Below are 20,484 nucleotides of genomic sequence, written 5' to 3'. Positions count from 1 at the left end.
TTCCGTAAATCTAAAATTACTTTAAAATAAAAGGCTTAAAAAAAAATTCCTTTCACACCACCATCCCTTCCCCACATGCCCCAAGGGTAACCACTGTTAACTCAGTGTATGTCTTTCCATACTATTTCTGTGTGTACACAAATATGTATAGAACCTTGACTTACTCTCCCTTTAGGTAACAAAAAGAAGATTATCTACCACATACTCGACTTGCAACTTGTTTTTTTCCCTTCTCATAATCCATCAAGGACATCCTACTTATCAATGCACAAAGACACCTGCTGTCTTCTCTTTATTAGCTACATATTATTCCGCTATATGAATATATAGGGTTATCTTAAACAGAAAAAGCAGTAGATACTTTATTTTGCTTAGATGTGAACAGTGGAATATTGGCTGACTAGAAGCTTATTTTTCCCAGTGTTAAGGGATAAACTTTTTTACCTCATCACATGCTGAACACCGTGGTTTGAGCAGTTCAGCATGGTGCCTGCCACAGTGAATTTTTCCATCCTGGTAAAAATAGATGAGGTCGACCAGCAGCTCGTTACAGGTGAAGCAGACAAAACAGGAAGGGTGCCAACACACTCCAGGGCCCGCGCGGGAGGCAAACACTGCAATTTCACCTCCATTTATCTTCAACCCACACTAAAAACAAAAGGATTTGAAATTGGGATGATCCTGCTTTGATGACTGGATTCTCAGCCTTTCCCACTTTACACCAAATCCCATTTTGTCAAGAAAGCTTTTATTTTTGCCCCCTCCTGTTAGTGATTAAATAGCTCTTTAATGCTGGATTATTTCTGATTCTTAACTGGAATGAACATGCCTCAGATACACTGCCACGCTGCTAGACTGTTTCGAAGAATGGTTTCACCCAACTCCCCTGAAGAGTCCTTTTCCTGAGCCAGCCTCCTATTGGATACATTTCCTGCTCTGAGCCAGTACAGATCGGAATGTCTTCGTTCTGTTTCTGCAGTTTTGAACACTAGGTGTACCCCTGCACCTCCCTCCACGCCAAGATCCTAGAAAACCCGACGTTTACCTAAGGGCAGCCGGACGCCCCCCGTCATATAGACACATAAACGTGAATACCCCCTTACTTAAAAAGCTAGGCTGCCTTTTATCTGGGGGAGGTTTTTGGGGCCCACGCCTGTGCTAGCCTGTCACCTACCCCCAAGCTCACTCCGTCCCCATCACTACCACGAGCTACTCAGCCCGGGAAGGGCTACCTGCTCGCACACGGCATGCATCACTGCTCGGGACAAAAGCTTGATCGCGCCTCTTCCAAGGGCTTCTTTCTTCCGCTGGGCACTGAACACCTGCAGTTCTTTCTTCTCCTCTTCGCTCAGAGACTGGCAGTACCGCACCTTCAGAGACAGGCAAACAGACGCACCACACTGGAGCGCACAGTCTCCCTCGCCACTTCTTCATTTCCAGAGTTCGAGTTTCAGGAAAGAGCAAGTTTAACTGCCCTGTCCCGGGAATCCCCAATTTAAAAATGGCACTATACACCTTTCAAATGACACCCAACCTTGCAGCCTCTCTAGCAAAAGGGAAATGCAATTTGAAGGAACTATCTTTTTAAAAAAATAGGGAATGTTTAAACTTTTATCAGAGACGCTAAAAAAAAAAAGAGTAAGACATTAACCTTCCTATAAAAGGTTGAAACTTGTTACTTGGCACACTCACTCTACATTCTACAGGCACCTGACTGCAGGCCTGAACTATCAGAAAGCAAGGACTCTGGATGAAGGGGCAGGGAAATCTCAAGAGTTGGTAGGCTCCTGATAAGTGGTGGGTGGCTACAAACACTATAAAAACCAACTTGTTGTTAAGTTTATTGCACAGACCCCCTTTGCTCTCTTAAAGAATGGAAAGCTGTAGCCTCAAGCCAAATTTTAACTGAAGAAAGGCCAAAGAGCCCTAGCCAATGAAGAGGTAAGGTTTACAAGAGGCATCTCAATGTTTAGGGTATATTTTCTTTTTTTTAATTAGCCTTCTTCCTGTTATTTTACCTCATTATCATGTGGTGGCAACTGGTACAAAAGCTGTTTAATTCGATGTTTCTCTCCAGGGCTGTTAACATAAGGAACCTTTTCCTCTGGTAAGCAAGCGAAATAGAGCTGGATCTGAATATGAGATGGAAAGAAGGACATCAGCATACAGGAGGTGAACGTCTTCACTTATATTCCATCTTTTTAAAAAGTTACCTTTCCCTTTAGGTACAGGGCTTGGCCTCCTGCGGCTGATGAGAAGACCCACTGAGCCAAGGCAGCAGAACTGCAAGCCTTCGGACAGCGAGCAGCCGGCTGCTAAACTGCTCTTCGGGAATGTAATTTGTAGCGACAATTAGGAGCATCATAAATTATGCACCATAAAAGGTGCACCTTTAATGCTACTATTCCTCAGCCGCTCTCCCTAGGGTCAGCCAAGGAGGAGTGCCGGGGGGCGCCGCCGATGACCACACAAGCTGTGGGACGGCGCCCCGAACCCCGCCACTCCGCAAGCACGCTGCCTCTGCCCGCTGGAGGTCACACGTTACAAACACAAGAGCTGGTTTGTTAAGCTCTGTCAACGCTCCCTTATCAGGGTCTCTCAAGCATCAGCTTTCTTTGCTTCCATGGGTGTTATTTTCTAAATACCTGGAGTCCATTTCCCCAAGGAAACTGGAGGGGAGCCACACGGAGCCGTACTTGGTCACTCTGAGAGGACTTGATTTTTGTTTGGGGTTTCTTCTGTTGTATTTAAAGGAACAGCCCTTGGTGAGTCCTGCCGACTACGCTGCAGCGCCGAGAAAGAATGAAAGCGACTCCAGGGGAGAGGAGATGGGGGGAGTCAGGGCCCTGTCTGCTTCAGTAGCTGAGTTTCACACAAAACCTGAAAGAAGGGGTTTTCTCCTAGAGGGCAACTTGTCAAAATACTGCTTTCCTAACCCGGGTGCCAGGCCGCGGCCCTCTCTCCCCGTTGTATCGGCCACAGAAGCCCTTCCAGCTCGAAGTGCTTACTGAGGAACAGCCACGTGTGTGTGGGGCAGGCCCTGTGTGACTGGGGAGCCCCTGTTCTCCGAGGAGTTCCCCACCATAACTCAGAAGCAACGGCACACCCGACTGGCACCTGTTACTTCAAACTATGGCTTCGCCCTGACACGAATGTCTGTCACCAGCAATGTTTAGTAAGCTCATCATTATAAGGATATTGGGAAAATAAAAATATGCATATACTTAAAATAACAATACAGACAACGCACAAAATCAGCTTCCTCCTCCCCCACAGTTCGCACTGTGGGGACAGGTTCTTTTATGTGTAAGGTTATCAAAGGTCAAATGTCTAAGCAGTAACACTTCAGATGGTTTCTTACAGCTCTGTATTTCTTCTTTTCCAAAGCAAAAGCGTTGCTGAGAACTGGCATGGAAACATTCCTCTTTCCTTTTATTACCTTTTTGTTGTTACTGTTTTTTCAAAGGTTAAATTCCTCTCACTCTCCAAAGAGACTTGTCAGATATCCACATAACAAATGCATGAACAGTGCTCTGGATGTCATTCATGAGAGCAAAAATAGCATCACTGTAGGACTTCTGGATCCAGGAGTACAAAAGGACTGAAAACTTTCATGGAGAAATTAAGGATGACCTTAAAAGGCAAAAATTTACACTATCCAAAGAGTAAGGACCGAGGAGGGTAGCATGTCAGTGTGGTGGAAATGGTCTATAAATTATTTATTTATTTATTTTTAGCAATTCTTTTTTTTTTTTAAAGATTTATTTATTTGACAGAGAGAGACACAGCGAGAGAGGGAATACAAGCAGGGGGAGTGGGAGAGCGAGAAGCAGGCTTCCCGCTGAGCAGGGAGCCTGATGCTGGGCTCCATCCCAGGACCCTGAGCCGAAGGCAGACGCTTAACAATTGAGCCACCCAGGAGCCCCTATTTTTAGCAATTCTTAAGAAATCTTAATCCCCTGGAAAAACAGCACACACACAGGGCGATGAGGTTCCCACCTGCTCGGGTCTGAGGCCTGGGGGCACCCAGGCATACTCTTCCAACGCGCAGCCTGAGTCGTCATCTGACGTGGAGCTCCTCTGGCACCCAAAGGTGAGTTTGCTCATTTTGGGCTCCATCTCCAAAGGCATAATAAGAAAGTGAAAAGGCCGGTTTCTCAGTCACAGGACATCAAACAATGGCTGCTGTGGACAATATAGGGAAAAAAAAAACAAAGAAATTAAAACCCCAAGGCACTATTCTTACGCTCCAAGAACTTTTACTGAATGTTGTTTATACACAGCTGGGCCTAGAGATAGTAACCAAATTACTGGTGTCACCACCCCCAACCAACCCCCAGGCCCGCTGACACTTAAATCTAGGGCCCTGCAATTTGGAAACAGCCCCCTTCACGACTCAGCATTTCAGAAAATGCTCCCCAAACTAGCTTGGTCCAGTTGCCTTTAAAGAGTGCCTCTAATGCACCATTCATTAGGTTCTCAAGAAAACGGCTCCGTTGACTTCCTAACTTCCCCACAGATGAAATCCTCGTGAAGTCCCAGGAGTCAAAGAGAGAAGTGTGAGGGCCTGCACCTCCTCCTGCCTCGCCCGCTCCAGAAACCCCACCCCGCTGGCCGGGTTTCTAGTCTGTTCTCCCAAGAGGCGCCGCTGTGTGTGCCGACTGGGGCCACGGGGCCAAACCGCTTGGGTTTCGGGGTTCTAATCAAGTTCTGGGAGACAGCAAACTGCGTTTACTCACTGAGTGGAAAGAGCAGTTAAATCCTTATATAGCACATTCAATCCAAAGCCTTCACCATCAATGGGCTACAGTCAGCCAGACAGTTCATTAAGGAGTTCCTTCAACAGAAAGCAACTGAATCCGAGCGCGAGGCGAAAACAGAACCCAGCTAGGTGACTATTAGTGTGGAACTGCATTACTAGCAGGCATTCACTGAAAAGTTACACAGTACCCACTATGTGTGTGACATGCTAGCAGCCAGCTACTGGGCAAAGTACATCCAGTTCTGGATGAACAGTCTTCCTCGGACAGAAGGACTGTAAAAGGGGTCAACACAACGTGGAGTCCCTGCCCTAGAGCCCAGGAACTTTGTTATAGGCACTGAAGTTCCTTGATAAGTGTCTTCTGATTCTTACATCCTCCCTCAGCTCAAGGTACTAAAAAAAAAGATACAAGACTTTCAGAATCAGCTTTCAGAACGCAGCTTTTTATACCTGCCCCTTTCCCTTCACGAAAAAAAAAAGAAAGGAAAATATACATGATTAGCCTGACCCCAATTTAAAGAAAACAAGTCTCTGGGAAGTTAAGTGACTTGCCCAAGGTCACATAGCTAAAAGCCAGAGTGCAGTCACGCGACACGATGGACTCATCAGACTTCCAAAAGTTGTTCTGCCTTAAAAAATTCTCTCGCTTGCTGAAACAAGTAGGAAAGGCAGTGAAACCTAAACACGCTTCAGCCTGAGACTCTCCTTTTTCAGCCACTATGTCAAACACAACTCTAAATACTTACAGTATCAGGAAGTGTTACCTATCACAACCTGATTAAAACGTATGGTTCTCCTTCTATAAATCAAAGGACATAAGAAATTAAAATTGTAACAGTCAACAAATGGAAGGCCAAATGCCCAATGCCTACAATCTTTACTGGAAGAAGGAGTGATGCCACACGGTAGGTAGATATGATTCCAACTAATCAATTTAACTTTCTTTCACCCTGAACAAAAAGTAAAGATGACCTCATTTCCTCCACTATCATTGGGAGGTTATGACCTTTTAAACAAGTCGTCATCTCACACAGGTGCAATTCATTCCCATCCTGACTTAAGAAAGGCTCTCTAAACAGGCACATTCCTTAGTCCTCAGTAAAAAAGGATGTGTTAATGAAAGTCAGAAAATTTCTTGGATCTAGTCTTTCCCTTTTGTTTTGGAAAAAGCAACTCCCACATGTCAAAGGAAGAGAACTAGAGTTTAAGAATTTAATTAGTAACTCAAAAACCCCACCAGTGGGGGCAGGGAGAGGGAGGCAGGCCTCAATGCAATTTTAACCTGAATCATGAAATATGTGTATTTGGCCCTTGCCAAACCTGGCTGAGGAAGGAGACACGATGGTACCTGCTCTGCAGAAACTTACAAAGAATACAGATATTAAATAGAACCTAAAAATGAAATGTCCTATATTATAAAACAAGAGAAAACACCACAAATTAAGACAAATCATGGATTTTCCAAACTAGCACAAAGATGCAGACTACCAAAGATCTGAATCACTTTTACAGCTGTAATCCTTGATTAGCCTTTTGCAAAAAAAAAAAAAAAAAATGTACAATTACTATACTAATCAAGGTAAATCATCATGAGCACTAAATGACACAATGCCCCCCTCCTCCCCATCATCTAGAGGTGCTGGCCACGCCTCGAGCCTACCACTCCCACATATTCATTCCAGCCTTTCCACACTCTACACAGAGGACTGTGTCCGCCAACAACGTGAAGGGTCCAACTGGAGGAACGTGAGGGACAGAGTCCTTGTTATCCCAGGCAAGGCTTCCGGTTTTATCTGTTGGCACTCTGACAGCTACCTTATTCCTCTGTGCCCAGCCTGGCATGATTTGTGTTACGACATTTAATCCCCATATCAAGCGGCCCACAGAGGGTGTATCTCGATTCACAGAGGGGGAAACTGAGCCTCAGAAGGATCTGCCACAGGACAACTGTCCAAAGGTCAGTAAGCTAACAAGCAGTGGCCTTAGAACTGGGCCTATGATCTGAAACCCCGCACCCCTCACTGCCTCCTAGAGGTGGAACCCGACTGGGCCAGTTCTCCTTTCTCTGGCCGACTAGTCACGCTCCTGAGCCACAGCCGTGACAAAGGACGGACCGCAGGGGGACCAGCCGCTTTGCCCAAGCAGACGCTTCGAGGAGAGCACCCAGGCAAAAAGGATTATAAAAATTCAACGGCCTCATGAGCTGTTGATTCAGAATTTGTTCTCTGGAGAAGGCCTCTTTTTGCTTTCTATCAGGAGATAATAACTTAAAATGACAAAACATTCCATTCATAAGCAAGGTCTCAGAGATGACAAAAAAATAAACATTAAAAAAAATAAAAGTGACATAGCATGACCTCCACTTGCCAGGTTGTAGGAAGAGACCCTACATTACCACTAGCTACTTTCTCTTTACTTGATAACACACACATTTGAATATGGATTTTTCTTTTCTTTTTTAAAAATTACCTATGTCAGTAGACCTTTAGATTCTTAAGTATATCTTTGTCTCATACTGGGTCATAGGAAAGCAGTTGACTGCTGAGCATGGTTCCTGCACTTCTAAAATGTTAAAGTAATAAAAATGATAAATCTGACTTCACCTCTATCTCTTACTGTAGGCATTTACATCACTGTACGGTATCTGCTTTGACAACACAAAGGAAGAGGGGAGCCTGGACATTCCTTATGTTTTGGGTCATGATGTAGCGGCTTCCTGATGACATGTTCTCATCTGCCAAAATATCACCTTTTAGACCAAACACGAAACCACGCGTGAATTGAATCGAACAGAAAAATTTCATTAATTTCATTTCCAGGTGTTGTCGCTTTAGGTTGGTCATGTGAAATAGGTACACAAATCAGATCTACAAATGAACTGAATTATAATGGGAATAGAGGTATTCACAGCTGGGATCAGGAGAGAAAATTTCTCAAGATTTGTTTTTTGCAGAACCACACTTAGATGCACAAGAGCGGCCCTGTCCTATGCCCTGTCCTTTATTAATTTTGTATTTTACTTATTTTTGTAAATTTTTATTTTGATGTAATTTCAAACATCAGAAAAGATGGAAGAGTGAGGAACTCCTATGTAGCCTTTACCCAGACTCATCGTCTACATTTTGCTTCATTCGTTTTATCATCCTCCTCCTCCTCATTATCACAAACACTACACACACTTTCCTGGGGACCATCTGGGAATGTGTATTTTTTACATTCTCTTACCTAACCACAGCTAAATTAAACATGATACATTTTTTAAATGTTTATTTAAAAAAAAAACTATGGGGGGCGCCTGGGTGGCTCAGCTGTTAAGCGTCTGCCTTCAGCTCAGGTCATGATCCCAGGGTCCTGGGATCCAGCCCCGCATCGGGCTCCCTGCTCGGCGGGAAGCCTGCTTCTCCCTCTCCCACTTCCCCTGCTTGTGTTCCCTCTCTCGCTGTTTCTCTGTCAAATAACTAAAATCTTTAAAAAAAAAAAAAAAAACTATGGGCAAGACGCCATGTTAGATGCTTGAGATAAATAGAATAAAAAGCCAAAATAGCTTAGTATTCTGTGATTATTGTGAGGCAGGTTTATTGTACTGGTCTTGAAATGCTGTAATTAACCGAATGAACTTAATCATATGTGAATGACAATTATGCATTAACCAGTTCTGTGCTAGGTTTGCCCCTGTCGGGGAAATGAATCAGTAGAGGCCCCACCTCTCCAATATCTTTTTATAATTCTGGATGTAAAGAAGTTTCATCATGCAGGGAAAAAAGTAAAACAGTTTTCAGGAATGGGTTTGTTCAGGTTTCAAACAGTCTGACCCTTAAGGAAATGTGTAAAGGAGCCTTTAAGAGCTACCAGCTCTGTCAAAGATGCCATCCAGGTGAGCACAGCAAGCAGGTATCTGAATCCAATTAGAGCAGGTTAGGAGGTATTTGCAGATACTATTTTGAAGAGAAGACTAAAAGCCAATTAGAAGAATCAAGGAGAGAAATGAATGACAAACAGAAGAAAAGAGCATGGACATAAGGGAGGGGAGAAAGAAGCCTGAGGTTGGGCAGAGAGAAATGAGATATTTTTTTCTTAGAAAGACAAGGATTATCATGGGGGTGCCCATGCAAGCCATGCAACAGACGGTGGAAGAGTTTCATTTCCCTCCTTTATCCCTTTTCTCTCTTCCTTCAAAATCGTTAAATAGCTGCTTCTCACCATGTAAAAAGACTCAAAGACAAACAGCTCGCAGGTGTAGGACTTCTCAATCATCATATAATTGTCAAGAGAACATCTGACCCAAGGGATAGAGCAATACTTAGGAAACAGGATCTGGGGCTTCAGCACTCAGTAAACTCAGCCCTGGAGTCTTCATACCTCTCACAAGTCACTGAACATCGTGGGGCCTTATTCTTTATGGCAGCTATTTTTCTTCCAAAGATGGTCTAAGTATGGGAAAGTTTTGAAGAAGAAAGGAACTGCATGAATATAAAGAATTACAGTTACTATCAACATGTGTCAATTGGCATCGTTATTCCCACTGCTAATTAGTGGAAAGATTTCCTTGAAGCTGACCAGCAACATCCAGAGCAAGAACAACTTAATCATAAAACTGAAGGTTGACGTGTAAATTTCATCATCTTTTTGAGTTCAGGAGGTTCTCTAACCTTTTGAAGGGCAAACAATTTTGACAAACTATTAGCCTCCATTCCCAGTTCCCTTAGAATCAGCTTCTAACCAAGACCTACATAAAATCTCCCAATACCAGTTCATACGCATGTGTGCAGGCACACACCCACAGGGAGACCACGGCGGGGTATTTCCAGGTGTCTTAGGCAGGGCAACAATTGTGATAAACCAACACACGACTGGCTGTAAGTTGGCCCTTGTTCCCCAAATCAGAGTATGGCCTCATTCATCCAACACCGTGATGTAAAGAGGGGTTCCTCATGAAATTTACTTTCCAGATTCATTTACCCCATCCATTCATTCATCCCTATATTTAAAGGCCATTACTGAATGATTCAAGGAAATAACAAAAAGAGGCAACTGGTTTTATTCAATTAAAGGCTAGAACTTAAAAAAAAAAAAATGTGTCCACCAGGACAAGAGTATTTCCAAATTCCATTGTACAATTCCTTGCTTTCTTGAGTGGCGGTTAAGTGTGTATATACTGGATGTGATTTAGCCTTTGGCTGATCATTTGTTTTCATTCTCGGAAGAAAATGAACAGTAGAAAGAGCACGGCCTTCAGGAATCTAACCCAGCCATCCAGCTGGGTGTGACCTGGGAACGTAATTCCTCAACTAGAAAGTAAGTTTAGGGCTCTCTCACAGTGGAGAGCTGATGTCTGGAATCACAGGGCCCCAGCCTCATGGCTTTAAGATGGTTGACAAACTTTTTATAGGTTCTTCCCTCCCTGCTGTCATGACAGATTTTTGAATTCCTGCTGCTTTAGTCTCTTACTACTAAGTAGCCTTTTCTCTTTGCCCACAACCAGCAACCTCTAAGTCTTTTTTTTTAATTTGTTGCTTTCTATGTTCTGTAAATTAGGCAACTACAATTTGAAAAAAATTCGTCTAAAAGTATATAGAATCATTGTGCTACGAACAAGGGCTTACACAGTCCTTCTGTGAGCACAGTAATCACTGGTTAAATAAGGTAACATACAATATGTGAAGGTGTTATGCAAAGTAAAAGCAGCTTTATTATTTTGCTATGCTATTTTGGTCATTTGAGAATTATTTTCTGTTGTGCTACATGCTGCATCCAGGACAGCTAAGGATTACTATTTTGATTGACCTTGACATATACATAAATGAGCGTTTACTATTTTTCCCTAAAAAGCTTAGTAAGTCAGCACAGTATGTGAAGGTCCAGAGACAGAGTCAAGAGTTTCACTGGAAGACAGAAGCAACAATAGAAGCAATGGTAGCACCGAATGACATTGTCAAGAATTAGACAAATCAGGCAGGAGACTTTGTGCTTAGCCCTAAAGGCGACAGGAAGAGAACGGCATGTGAGCAGAGTGCCACCGAAAGTCTTAAAGAAAATTAACACAACAGGGAATGGTCAGGAAAGAGAACAGGAAACCGGGACGGGCCTTTTAGACCACTGCTACTAAGAGAGCCTAAACATGGTAGTATCTTGGGGAGATAAAGTAAAAGGAACCAACAGGAAAGGGGGAAACTGGGTCAAAGACAGTCTTGAGTCTTAGGTGACTGAAAGACGATGTACTAAAATGGAAATACTACATAGGCAAGTCAGAGAGGAATGAGGATTTCAGGGGGTTGAGGAGACGGGAGTTCAATCAGATACATACTGAGGTTCTAACTGTACATCAGTTCTGGTCTGGTTCCTATTATTAATCATTTTCTTGGACCAAGTCACCAAGTCAAATCAAAATCATGCAAATAGAAAACAGAATAATTTTCAGTGCCTGCCATTTAACATGAAGTCCAAGGTCATACCCCTAATTACAAATCCTTTTCCCTATCAAATTCCACCCTAGTTCATGCGAAGATTACCATGGCATTGCAGCATCCCCATGAAAAGGTATTTCTTGTGTGAACCTGCCCAGGGAAGTTAGAAATCCTTTGATCACCAAAACCCAGAAGAGATACCGATTTGTGAAGTCAGTTGGGCTAACATTCCCTAGGTGTCCCCTGCTGCTAAGTGTCATCCTGTGGGCCACAAACTGCTTAACAACTTCTTTGTTAAACTGCTTGTTAACAAGGCCTTAGCACACAGAAGATGCAGATCACACACACCCATTCAAGAGCTACTCTGTCAGCCTAAATATGCAGGTGAATAAAATTTAACTACAGACTTGGCAATACAAGAACCTGAAACACTTCCATTCTTTACAACACACAAAATATACAACCCTATGGATACAGGTATTTTTTGTTTATGGAGATTTCTTTAAAAGCCAGAGGCCTGTAATTGCCATAGGTATCAAAACTATGATAACCAAGGTTTGAATTTCATAGTAGAGACCCTAAACTGTTATCTCTTTAAAGTTTTCACGCACACACTCAAAGAGCACTCAACGCTTACTGCCTGCTAAAGACAAAAGTTCAGAGCCCAATTCAGTTTTAGTTATATTGAAAGGAACTGCGGAGATAACTGTAAAATAAAAAAAAATAATGACGGTATCCAAAGACGTTGCTTAATGAAACATTCCTTTGCTAAGAGTACTTCATACCAGCAATTAGTGGCATTAGGCCATGTGCCCCTTGGCATTTTCTGTATTTTCCAGGTAAACCTCCATCCAATTTGTACATTTTCCAACAGCTGAGTGGCCTGTCATGTACCATCCAATTGCCAAGTAGCTATCCATTTTTCCAAGAGGAAATGTGCAACTCTGCGGGGTTTCAAAGCATTCTAATTTCATGCACAAATACATTCCACGACAGTAAGACAGACTGCTTAACAAAAGGAGGAAACATGATGACAAAGCATGGTCCTGTGCCAGAACGGCGCTTTTGGGGTCAGGTTTTTTTGGCTGTAAACCGGTCTATACTAGACAAAATCCAAAACGCACGCCGGGGTGTGCGGCGGAGGACGCAAGGCACTGCGCTAATGAACTAGTTATTTTCCATAATGGGGGACGCAGATATTTTCGCAAATCGTGTTCCAGTCAGTCCCCTATTGATTTTTTGAATTTCTATTTTCAACGGCGGCCCAAGGAAACGGCAGCCAGACTTGACTCCAATGTACACACAGACTCAGGTTTCACCCCGTCACCTGTTGGCTCCTGAACAACACTCCTCTTTGTGAAACTTACAGCACTCATTTGAAACAAGTTTCCAGAGAAAACACTTCAAGAAAGTGTGTGAGAAGTCACAAGACTCGAGTTGTAAAAACAAATTCCACACATAGCCTGGTTTATACTGACATAGATTAATGTGAAAACCCGAGCTTTTTAAGAAGGGGTCGGGAGGGGACCCGGAGGGAAAGGATGTCACCCTTCTTCGGGAAAATGCGGCAGGCTAATTCTAGATCGGGCTGCGAGGGACGGCTGTCGGGGTTCCGCTGGGTCAACCCATGCCCGCACCGAGGGGAGAGACACCTTGGAGCAGCCGTCGGCGCCCCCCAAAGCCCTACCCTCCGCGCGGCCGTGGCTGCTCAGGCCGCGAGGGGGCGCCCCGGGCCGCGGGTGGGACCCGGCCCCGCGCCCCCTTCCCGGCCTCCCCCCCCAAACCCCTTCCGCACCCAGAGGCCGAGCCCCAGACCCAGCGGCTGGGAGCGAGTCCTTCCTGGGCGCCGACGCGAGGCCCGCAGAGAACAGCCCCCCTTTTCCCAGGGGACAGTACAGTCGCCTGCGAACCCCCTCACCCACCTCCAGGGGAAAGCCTCGCGCCGCCTCCGGGCAGCGCCCCCTCCGCGGAAGAGCACTCGCCCCGCGGCTTGACGGCGGTACTGAATGGCCGCCGGTCCCCCCGTCTCTCCCCCAACTTCCGACGAGAAGCCCCCTCCCCGCGGGCGCACGGGGACGCGCGAACCCCCGCAGCCCTCGGCGTTCAGTCCCCGTCGCCCGACTGCCATCAAGCCCCGGGAGCGGACAGCGGCTCCCCACCTGCGGCTGCGGGGCCGAGCGCGGCCTGCAGCCCCTCCCGCCGCCCGCCGCGGCCCGCGAAGCCGCCGAGCCCCTCGGCGCCCACCGCTCCGCGTCCGAGCGAAGCTGGCGGCCCGGCGCGGCGTGGTTCCCAAAGGAAAACAGGACTGGGGGCCCTCCAGGTCACCCTCACCCACCCGTTTCCGGAGGAGACCCTAGCAGGGCGGGGACGCAGGCGCGGGGGCGGCGAGCGCAGGGCCCCCGGTAAACCATGGCGGGCCGCGCCCCCTGTCGGGGCTCAGCACCCGCCCCGCCCGACGGGTAGGGGGTCGCTGCCGGCAGCCTTCGCCCGGCCGTGACGCACACCCGCTGTCCCCCTTGAGCCCCCTTTCGGTGCAACACGGCGATCCTCACCCGCTGCAGCTCCCTAACCAGCCGTGAGTGGGGAGGCGGCAAAAGGTCCTTCAGCTCCCCGGAGACCCTCTGTCCCCGCCGGCGCCGCCGACTCTGCTCCCCCGTGTTTGAATCGCCTCGTCCAGGCCACCGCATCCCCCACGCCCCAGCGCTGCGTTTCTCCAGAACCATCCACCGGAGAGAGAAAAATCCCCGTGTCCGCTCTGCGCCCGGGGCGGGCGATCTTCAAAAGTAACCAGAGCCCGCATTTAAAAAAGTAACCATTTCGCTTCCTGCCGGTCCCACCCTCCTAGGAGCGCGGCGGGCCGGCCGCCCGGCTCGCAGTCCCAGCCCTGCTGGGCTCCCGGTTCCCGTCCGCAGGAGGCGCCTGCCCAGCCTGATCTCGCGGCCGCCCGCTTTCCAGGAACTGTCACTGCTGACCGTGCCCCTGGCAGGTCTCCACGAGGTCCTGCGCGCACATTATTCCTCGAAAAGTTACCCACCCACTTGGCGAGCCTCGCGGCTGGAGCACCTTACCTCCGTCCGCCCGCTCCATTCCCAGGAGCCCTAGTGAGAGGAGCCGCTGAGATGCAAATACCCCAGGACGCTTATGTAAACTTCCCCCTCCCGCAGGTGCACGCGCGGGCCACAAAACGCTAGGAGAATTATGCAAGGCCACCTCTTAAAGAAATCATCTCAACTCAGCCCCATAAACATGATGTCAGCAAATGGCACGTTTAACCAAGTTCTCACTTGGAAGGGCTCATTAACATATGAATTCTCCTCTTAGGACTTTTCTTGCATTTCGCAGTGATTCCTACTGCTTAGCGCAGATTTATTTTTATCAGTAAATAACAGCAAAAGAAAAGGTGCCAGGTCATGGGATACACTTAATCAAGTACATGAATAAGAGTTTTTATAAACAGGTTAAGTGAATATCATTATTCAGACACAAGAACGTGCCTCATACTTAAGGCTAATCTTGATTTTGAGCTGATTTCTGGTACACTGAGAGAAAGTGAAGTTTGGCATTAGTTGTCTACAGAAAGGACCAAGAGAAGCAAAAACAGGACCTGAAAGCAAGCCAAAAAAGAAATGATAGACTAGTATAATCAGCACTTGAGGTATCAATCTCTTCTGAACTACAGATTTTAATTTCTACAATAGCCTCATCACAAGGTGATAAAATGCCAAGGGAGGGGAGAGGAAAAGATGCAATATTTAAATATTTAAGGGTTTTGTCAGTTTATAAAGTGCTATTAGATAAAAGCAACTTGAAATGGTCACCAGTTTCTTAGGTATCCTACCTTTTCTTTAAGATAAAAAAAAAAAAAACCCTTGAACTATCAGGATTCCTTGGGAGGGCTTGGTAATATATGTGTTTCGACAGTATACAACTGAACAATAGCTCATTGTAACTGTGATTTAAAAATACACAAACAAGTTGCCATAAATGGAGCAGTCAAGTAAATAACTCTGTGGCCAGTTTCTGTTATCTCTGCCTTAAAAACAGAAGCAGCTGAGGAGAAGCGCCTTTTTTAAGCGATTGTTTTAAAGTGGCGGAGACAAAAATTCATGGCTCTGCTGGTAGACTAATTTGGAAACACTGATTCAAACAACAGGATTTGTAATTCAAATAGACTCTCTGTTGGCCAATATGGATACCAGTTTTGAAGACTGTTCCTAAACAGTTGCAACCGTAGAGCCCCCTGGCCTTCGGATTGTGTGGGGACTTGAGGGAGGGTGGGCAGGGAGCTTTCAAGGTTACCGCTTTCCTCTGTGGACCTGTGAAATTAACCATGAAGGCCTAGGTCAGATTTCCTTTTTCCTCTTTCATTCTGTGTGGGCTTCCTCAGGGAAGTCATCCGCTGAACAGTATCTAGAGGACGAAAGCGCAGTTAGGGACTTCAATCAAATCCTAAGCTATATGGTATCATTATGATAAAGACGGTATCAGAGGACCAATGCTTTGAGCCGGGTGGATCCTTTTAGAAGCAGCTTTTAAAGGAGAGCTACACATTAGCTAAGGCCACAGAACCCTCCCCAACTACAAACCCAGGCAACACCTATCCGTATCAAATGTCAGCCATTGTAAGTGTGCTTCCTCTAAGGCAGTTACTTGTAAATACTGTTTGTTACAATTTCAACAGGTACCGTCAGCTTTATTGCCTATTGTCTGTGTTTTTAGCGATGAAGCACTTTGGAGAGAATTAAAAAGCTTTCTACTAATGTTCACTCTCAATGCAACCGACTTTTCGCCTGGTCTGCAAGGCATTGTTATTGTCAAGGGTGAACTGAGGCAGGATGGGGAGCACGGCCCCCCACCAGCACCCTTTTGTTTCAGCCAAGTGGAATATTCATTGCTTGCAGATCACACTTGAGGGGAGGCTGAGAAAGGAAGCCCAGAAATTCACAGGACTTGGTTTCCTCACCCCATCCTGGTCTCTGCTGTACTGTAACCTCCTCAGAGGGGCCTTCTCAGCCCTCCTAATGCCCCAAATCACCTCTCCCTCTGGTTTGTGCTATTTGTCTTCATAGCTCTTAGCTTTGCTTGACATGATGTGGCTGTCTGTTCACGTTTGCTGGCTTTCTCCTCCCCCAGAAGGCGGAGACTTTCGGGATTCGCTACTATATTCTCAGCATCTAGAATCATCCCTGGCGCATAGCAGACAAGCTCAATAAACATGAGTTAAATGAACAAATGGGTTTTGGACATTCTTCTCAGGCCCTCACGGATATACCATACTTGTACAAGTAAGTCTGTTTCTAACCTAAAACCATACTGAACTGCAACATCCTAATAGAAGAGACTATGATAGAAAATCAGAAAAATGCCAAGGGCAAAGAAAGAAAGAGGCAGCGCTTTGTTTGTCAAATGCCTGCCAGCTCTGTTGGATCTGGAAGAAAGAGATAAAAATACAAAATAGAAGGAAAACCTTGGTGCTATTTCTTCTCCTGTGATTTGTATACAGTGACCTTGAGGTCTTTTCCTTGCCTCTGTTTTTTCGTTTGTATAACAGACCTGCTTTTTAGTTTTACGAGGAAGAGTTGCTCTTGGTCTCAGACATTGGGAAGAATTTGTATCTAAATACCAGAAATCTAGAAGAGTCTATTTAAAGGATTGGATGTCTTGAAGTTTCTTAACAGAAAAGAGAGATCAAGGGCTCTAATGTTCATCAAGTGGCACCTCACTGAATACATCTGAGGGGCAGTTGGCATAATATTAAGCGGGGTGCAGGCTTCAGTCTTCAGTGACCCCACAGTCTAGGACACCAGTTTGGCCATTCTGACCATATATAGATAGGTAACTTAAAGAATCTCAAAATACACTTGTATGTATGATGTAATTTCTAATTAAAAGGACTTTTAAAATAAAAAAAAGAATCACAAAGTCACACAAGTAGACAATAGAGTTGACAACAACCTGTGGGATCCTACATCTTGTCTGGATAAAAAAAAAAAATGAGATCCAGAGGAATAATCATAATAATTCATCATGCTCGTTACCAAATTTGTTACCACTGAAGGTCTATGTAAAATGGTTTCTTTTGGCTGTTCATTTTAAACATTTCTATTGTACCTCAGATTGGGCAATATACCCACCCCGGTGGGTTCCTGCACATTTGCAGATTCTAGTTACCATGAGCTGAGTCTGATGCACCCCCAGGGAAGGGCCCCGAGGCAGATACCAGTTCTTCCTAGAGTTAACAGGCATTGCAGTGTTTTATAATAGGTTTCAGTTTCTCTAGGCCTCCAATTACTTTCTTCGCCCTTTGATTATATTTAAAGCAATGTGATTAGAGAGCACTGGTTCTTTAACATTTTCTGCACCCAATCCCTCTTTAGATTGACTACTCCAATCTTCCCAGCTGTCTGTCCCCTCCCCCCACCCAGACCGCCTTTGTGAGTGATGTAACTCCTCCCGTCCAAGTACCCAGAGGCCCTGGGCTTGCGGTGAGGAGACTTCAATGTCTGTTATGTCTGTTCTCTGTCACTCACTCACTCCCTGACATTGGGGTAGATCACTTCTCTAAGGTATTCGCTTTCTTCATTTCTAAAAGTGCTAGTGTTCGGGCGAGGTCAATGGTTAGAACTTCTGAGGAGGGAACACAATCCATTTTTTTTTTTTTTTTAAATTTTATTTATTTGACATAGAGACAGAGAGAGAAGGAACACAAGCAGGGGGAGTAGGAGAGGGAGAAGCAGGCTTCCAGCTGAGCAGGGAGCCCGATGCGGGGCTCGATCCCAGGACGCTGGGATCACGACCCGAGCTGAAGGCAGACGCTTAACCATCTGAGCCACCCAGGCACCCCACAATCCATTCTTTTTAACTCAAATCAGAATCTCAGTGTAGAACCAGATGAAGTTCACCTGCTCTGTGGCAGCTCTGGGTTGGTCTCTTCCCCGACCCCTCTCGCAATACCTCCCCCGCCCACCACGCCCCATGCTTCCGGGTCGGCCCCTCAGGCTCCCTCCCCTCAAACTAGATGCCCCCAGAGGCTCCACCAGTTCTAGTATTTTCTGAGTCTCTTAAAACTCAATGGCTGCTTAGGACACTAATGCTGGATCGGTGTTTCTAGCTGCGCTGTCTGGAGTCTACAGTCTAAGCTGGGGGTGGGGGGGAGAACAAGGGGTCAGGTCCTTTCATTTCACTCTTGCTCAGGGTTGTAACTTTTTTTTTTTTTTAAGATTTTATTTATTTATTTGACAGAGAGACAGCGAGAGAGAGGGAACACAAACAGGGGGAGTGGGAGAGGGAGAAGCAGACACCCCGCTGAGCAGGGAGCCCGATGCGGGGCTCGATCCCAGAACCCTGGGACCATGACCTGAGCGGAAGGCAGACGCTTAACGACTGAGCCACCCAGGTGCCCCAGGGTTGTAACTTCTAGTAAACAACAGCAGCTATCTTTGCCTACCGCACTCCCTCTCCCAACTTTTCTGGAATACCCCTTCCCCACCCCAGGAAGTGTTTGTTATTTTTCATGGACAGATAATTACACTAATAATATTCAAGCACCTTGACCTTAAGTTCTTCACCGTTCTCTACTTCTGTAGATCTGTGGCTCAATACAAACATTCTTAAGACTTCACTACCAAAGTGTTAAGGAATGAAGAATAAATCTTCCAATAAATATTGAGAGATCTACACATGAAGGAAATCCAAAATATATTAAGATTCAAAACCCAATATATAGTATGATCGCATTGTTATAACTAATAATCTACAGGCTAGTATATGCCTAGCAAAACTATTTAGAGGAATATAAATACCAAACCATTAGTATGTTCTCTAGGGGAAGGCAGATTATAGGAAAGCTATCACTTTTTAATTTATATTTGTAAAGTAAATGTATTTTCCTATTTTCACGTTACTTATAACCTTTTTCTATTTACAATGATCAGACAAAACTTTTACAGTTTAAGAAACAATAAAGAAAATATACTGCAATATTAACATAAGGAAGAAAATCTCAGAAGCAGAAAGTGATGCTCCTGATGTAATTATTAGTTGATATGGGAAAATACATAAACTCATCATTCCTCTCCCTGTATCTTCCTCTCAATCACAAACTTTAATAGTGAAATCTCCGCTACATTTATTTACAATACTTTGGGAAGGGGTGACCAGACCCACATTTGCAAGGAGTCCGATGGATTGGCTCAGGAGCCGCTCCAATTGATGCCTCCTGTATTCACCTGTTGACTCACTGAGATATTCTTTGGTTGATTCAAAAGCGATCTGTTGAACAGCAGCATTGTTAGACCTAGGCCCTCCCCTTAAGTTAAGGAGTTCACATTCTATTTATATCTTGATTTATTTCCAAAAGTCTCAGAAAAAATATACAAGATGAGTGGGGAAAATAATTTCATTTTTCAGAATATGTAACAAATCATGATACATTGTGATTAGACTACAGTAGAGGCGTGGTTACAATTATAATCCTTTGATCAATCAATTCTGGCTAGGAGGTAAAGGTCAAGGAAGTGGGAAGGTGGGGTAAGCTTTGATCCAGGTCTTTAAGGATTGGAAGTAGTTGATCACGGTAATTCTTGGAGTGGAGCTGGGGTAGGGAACAGGACCCAGGACAGACTGAGCCAATTAAAGCTTGAGAAGAGCAAGCAGCTCTTAGTAAACCCATGATAAATGTGACAGGAGGACAGGAAGATAGGAGTGAGGGGCTGGAGACTGTGCCCAAAGGAAGGCAGGACCTCTAAGCTACTCTAGGGGCTACGGGAGCCACAAAAGTTAAAGAAGAGTGACATGATTGTATCTATGCCCTAATTAGAGGGAGGGCAGAGAGAGCAGTGCAGAGAAACTCGATGGGAAGAGCGTAGAAGCTGCCTCAGTAGTCGAGGACAGAGAAGACAAGACAGTGTGTCTGAGGGTGAAGGAACTGGCCTTGTGGGGGCCCAGTGTGTATGCTGGGGGTTAGGGTGGCAGATGGGGTGCAGACCTTCCTAAGTGAATCAGCATTCCCATTGTTTACTCGAAAGACAACCGAAAGTTTAGCCCTCATGTGAGCTCTAACTTGAAACTGCAAATACTTTTCACTGCCCATGGGAGACAAAGGATTTACATATTTCTCTTTTTCTTTTTTAATCTCCACATCCAACAGGGGCTTGAACTCAAGACCCAGAGATCAAGAGTCAAGGCCCTACCAGTTGAGCCAGCCAGGCGCCGAGGATTTTCCCTCTTTCATTCCTTCCCTCCCTCCCTCCTTCCTTCCTTCTTTCCATCATTCCTTCCTTCCTTCCTTCCTTCCTTCCTTCCTTCCTTCCTTCCTTC

General features: G+C 45.4%; 1 protein-coding gene across 10 annotated transcripts in view; it reads right to left on the bottom strand.

Moving 5' to 3' along the window:
- PRICKLE1 (prickle planar cell polarity protein 1) overlaps nt 1-20,484 on the bottom strand; it is a 108,778-nt gene that overhangs the window by 7,351 nt on the left and 80,943 nt on the right. For 5 of the 10 annotated variants that reach the window (XM_032420973.1, XM_032420975.1, XM_032420977.1 and 2 more), the window contains 4 exons: nt 4,000-4,185; nt 2,019-2,132; nt 1,233-1,370; nt 445-648 (listed from right to left, as the gene is read on the bottom strand). In XM_032420973.1, coding sequence (XP_032276864.1) covers nt 445-648; nt 1,233-1,370; nt 2,019-2,132; nt 4,000-4,131 — 588 coding nt within the window. In that variant the 5' untranslated portion in view covers nt 4,132-4,185. Of the gene's footprint in view, nt 1-444; nt 649-1,232; nt 1,371-2,018; nt 2,133-3,999; nt 4,186-13,718; nt 14,203-14,234; nt 15,360-20,484 lie in introns of those variants that run through there. The other 5 variants (XM_032420976.1, XM_032420979.1, XM_032420978.1 and 2 more) reach the window with 5 other exon arrangements.

This window comes from Phoca vitulina, unplaced genomic scaffold (assembly GCF_004348235.1).
Source record: "Phoca vitulina isolate PV1807 unplaced genomic scaffold, GSC_HSeal_1.0 scaffold23, whole genome shotgun sequence".
NCBI classification, from domain to species: Eukaryota; Metazoa; Chordata; class Mammalia; order Carnivora; family Phocidae; genus Phoca; species Phoca vitulina.
Note: the sequence above shows the minus strand (reverse complement) of the source record. Positions and strands in the feature narration are given on the sequence as shown.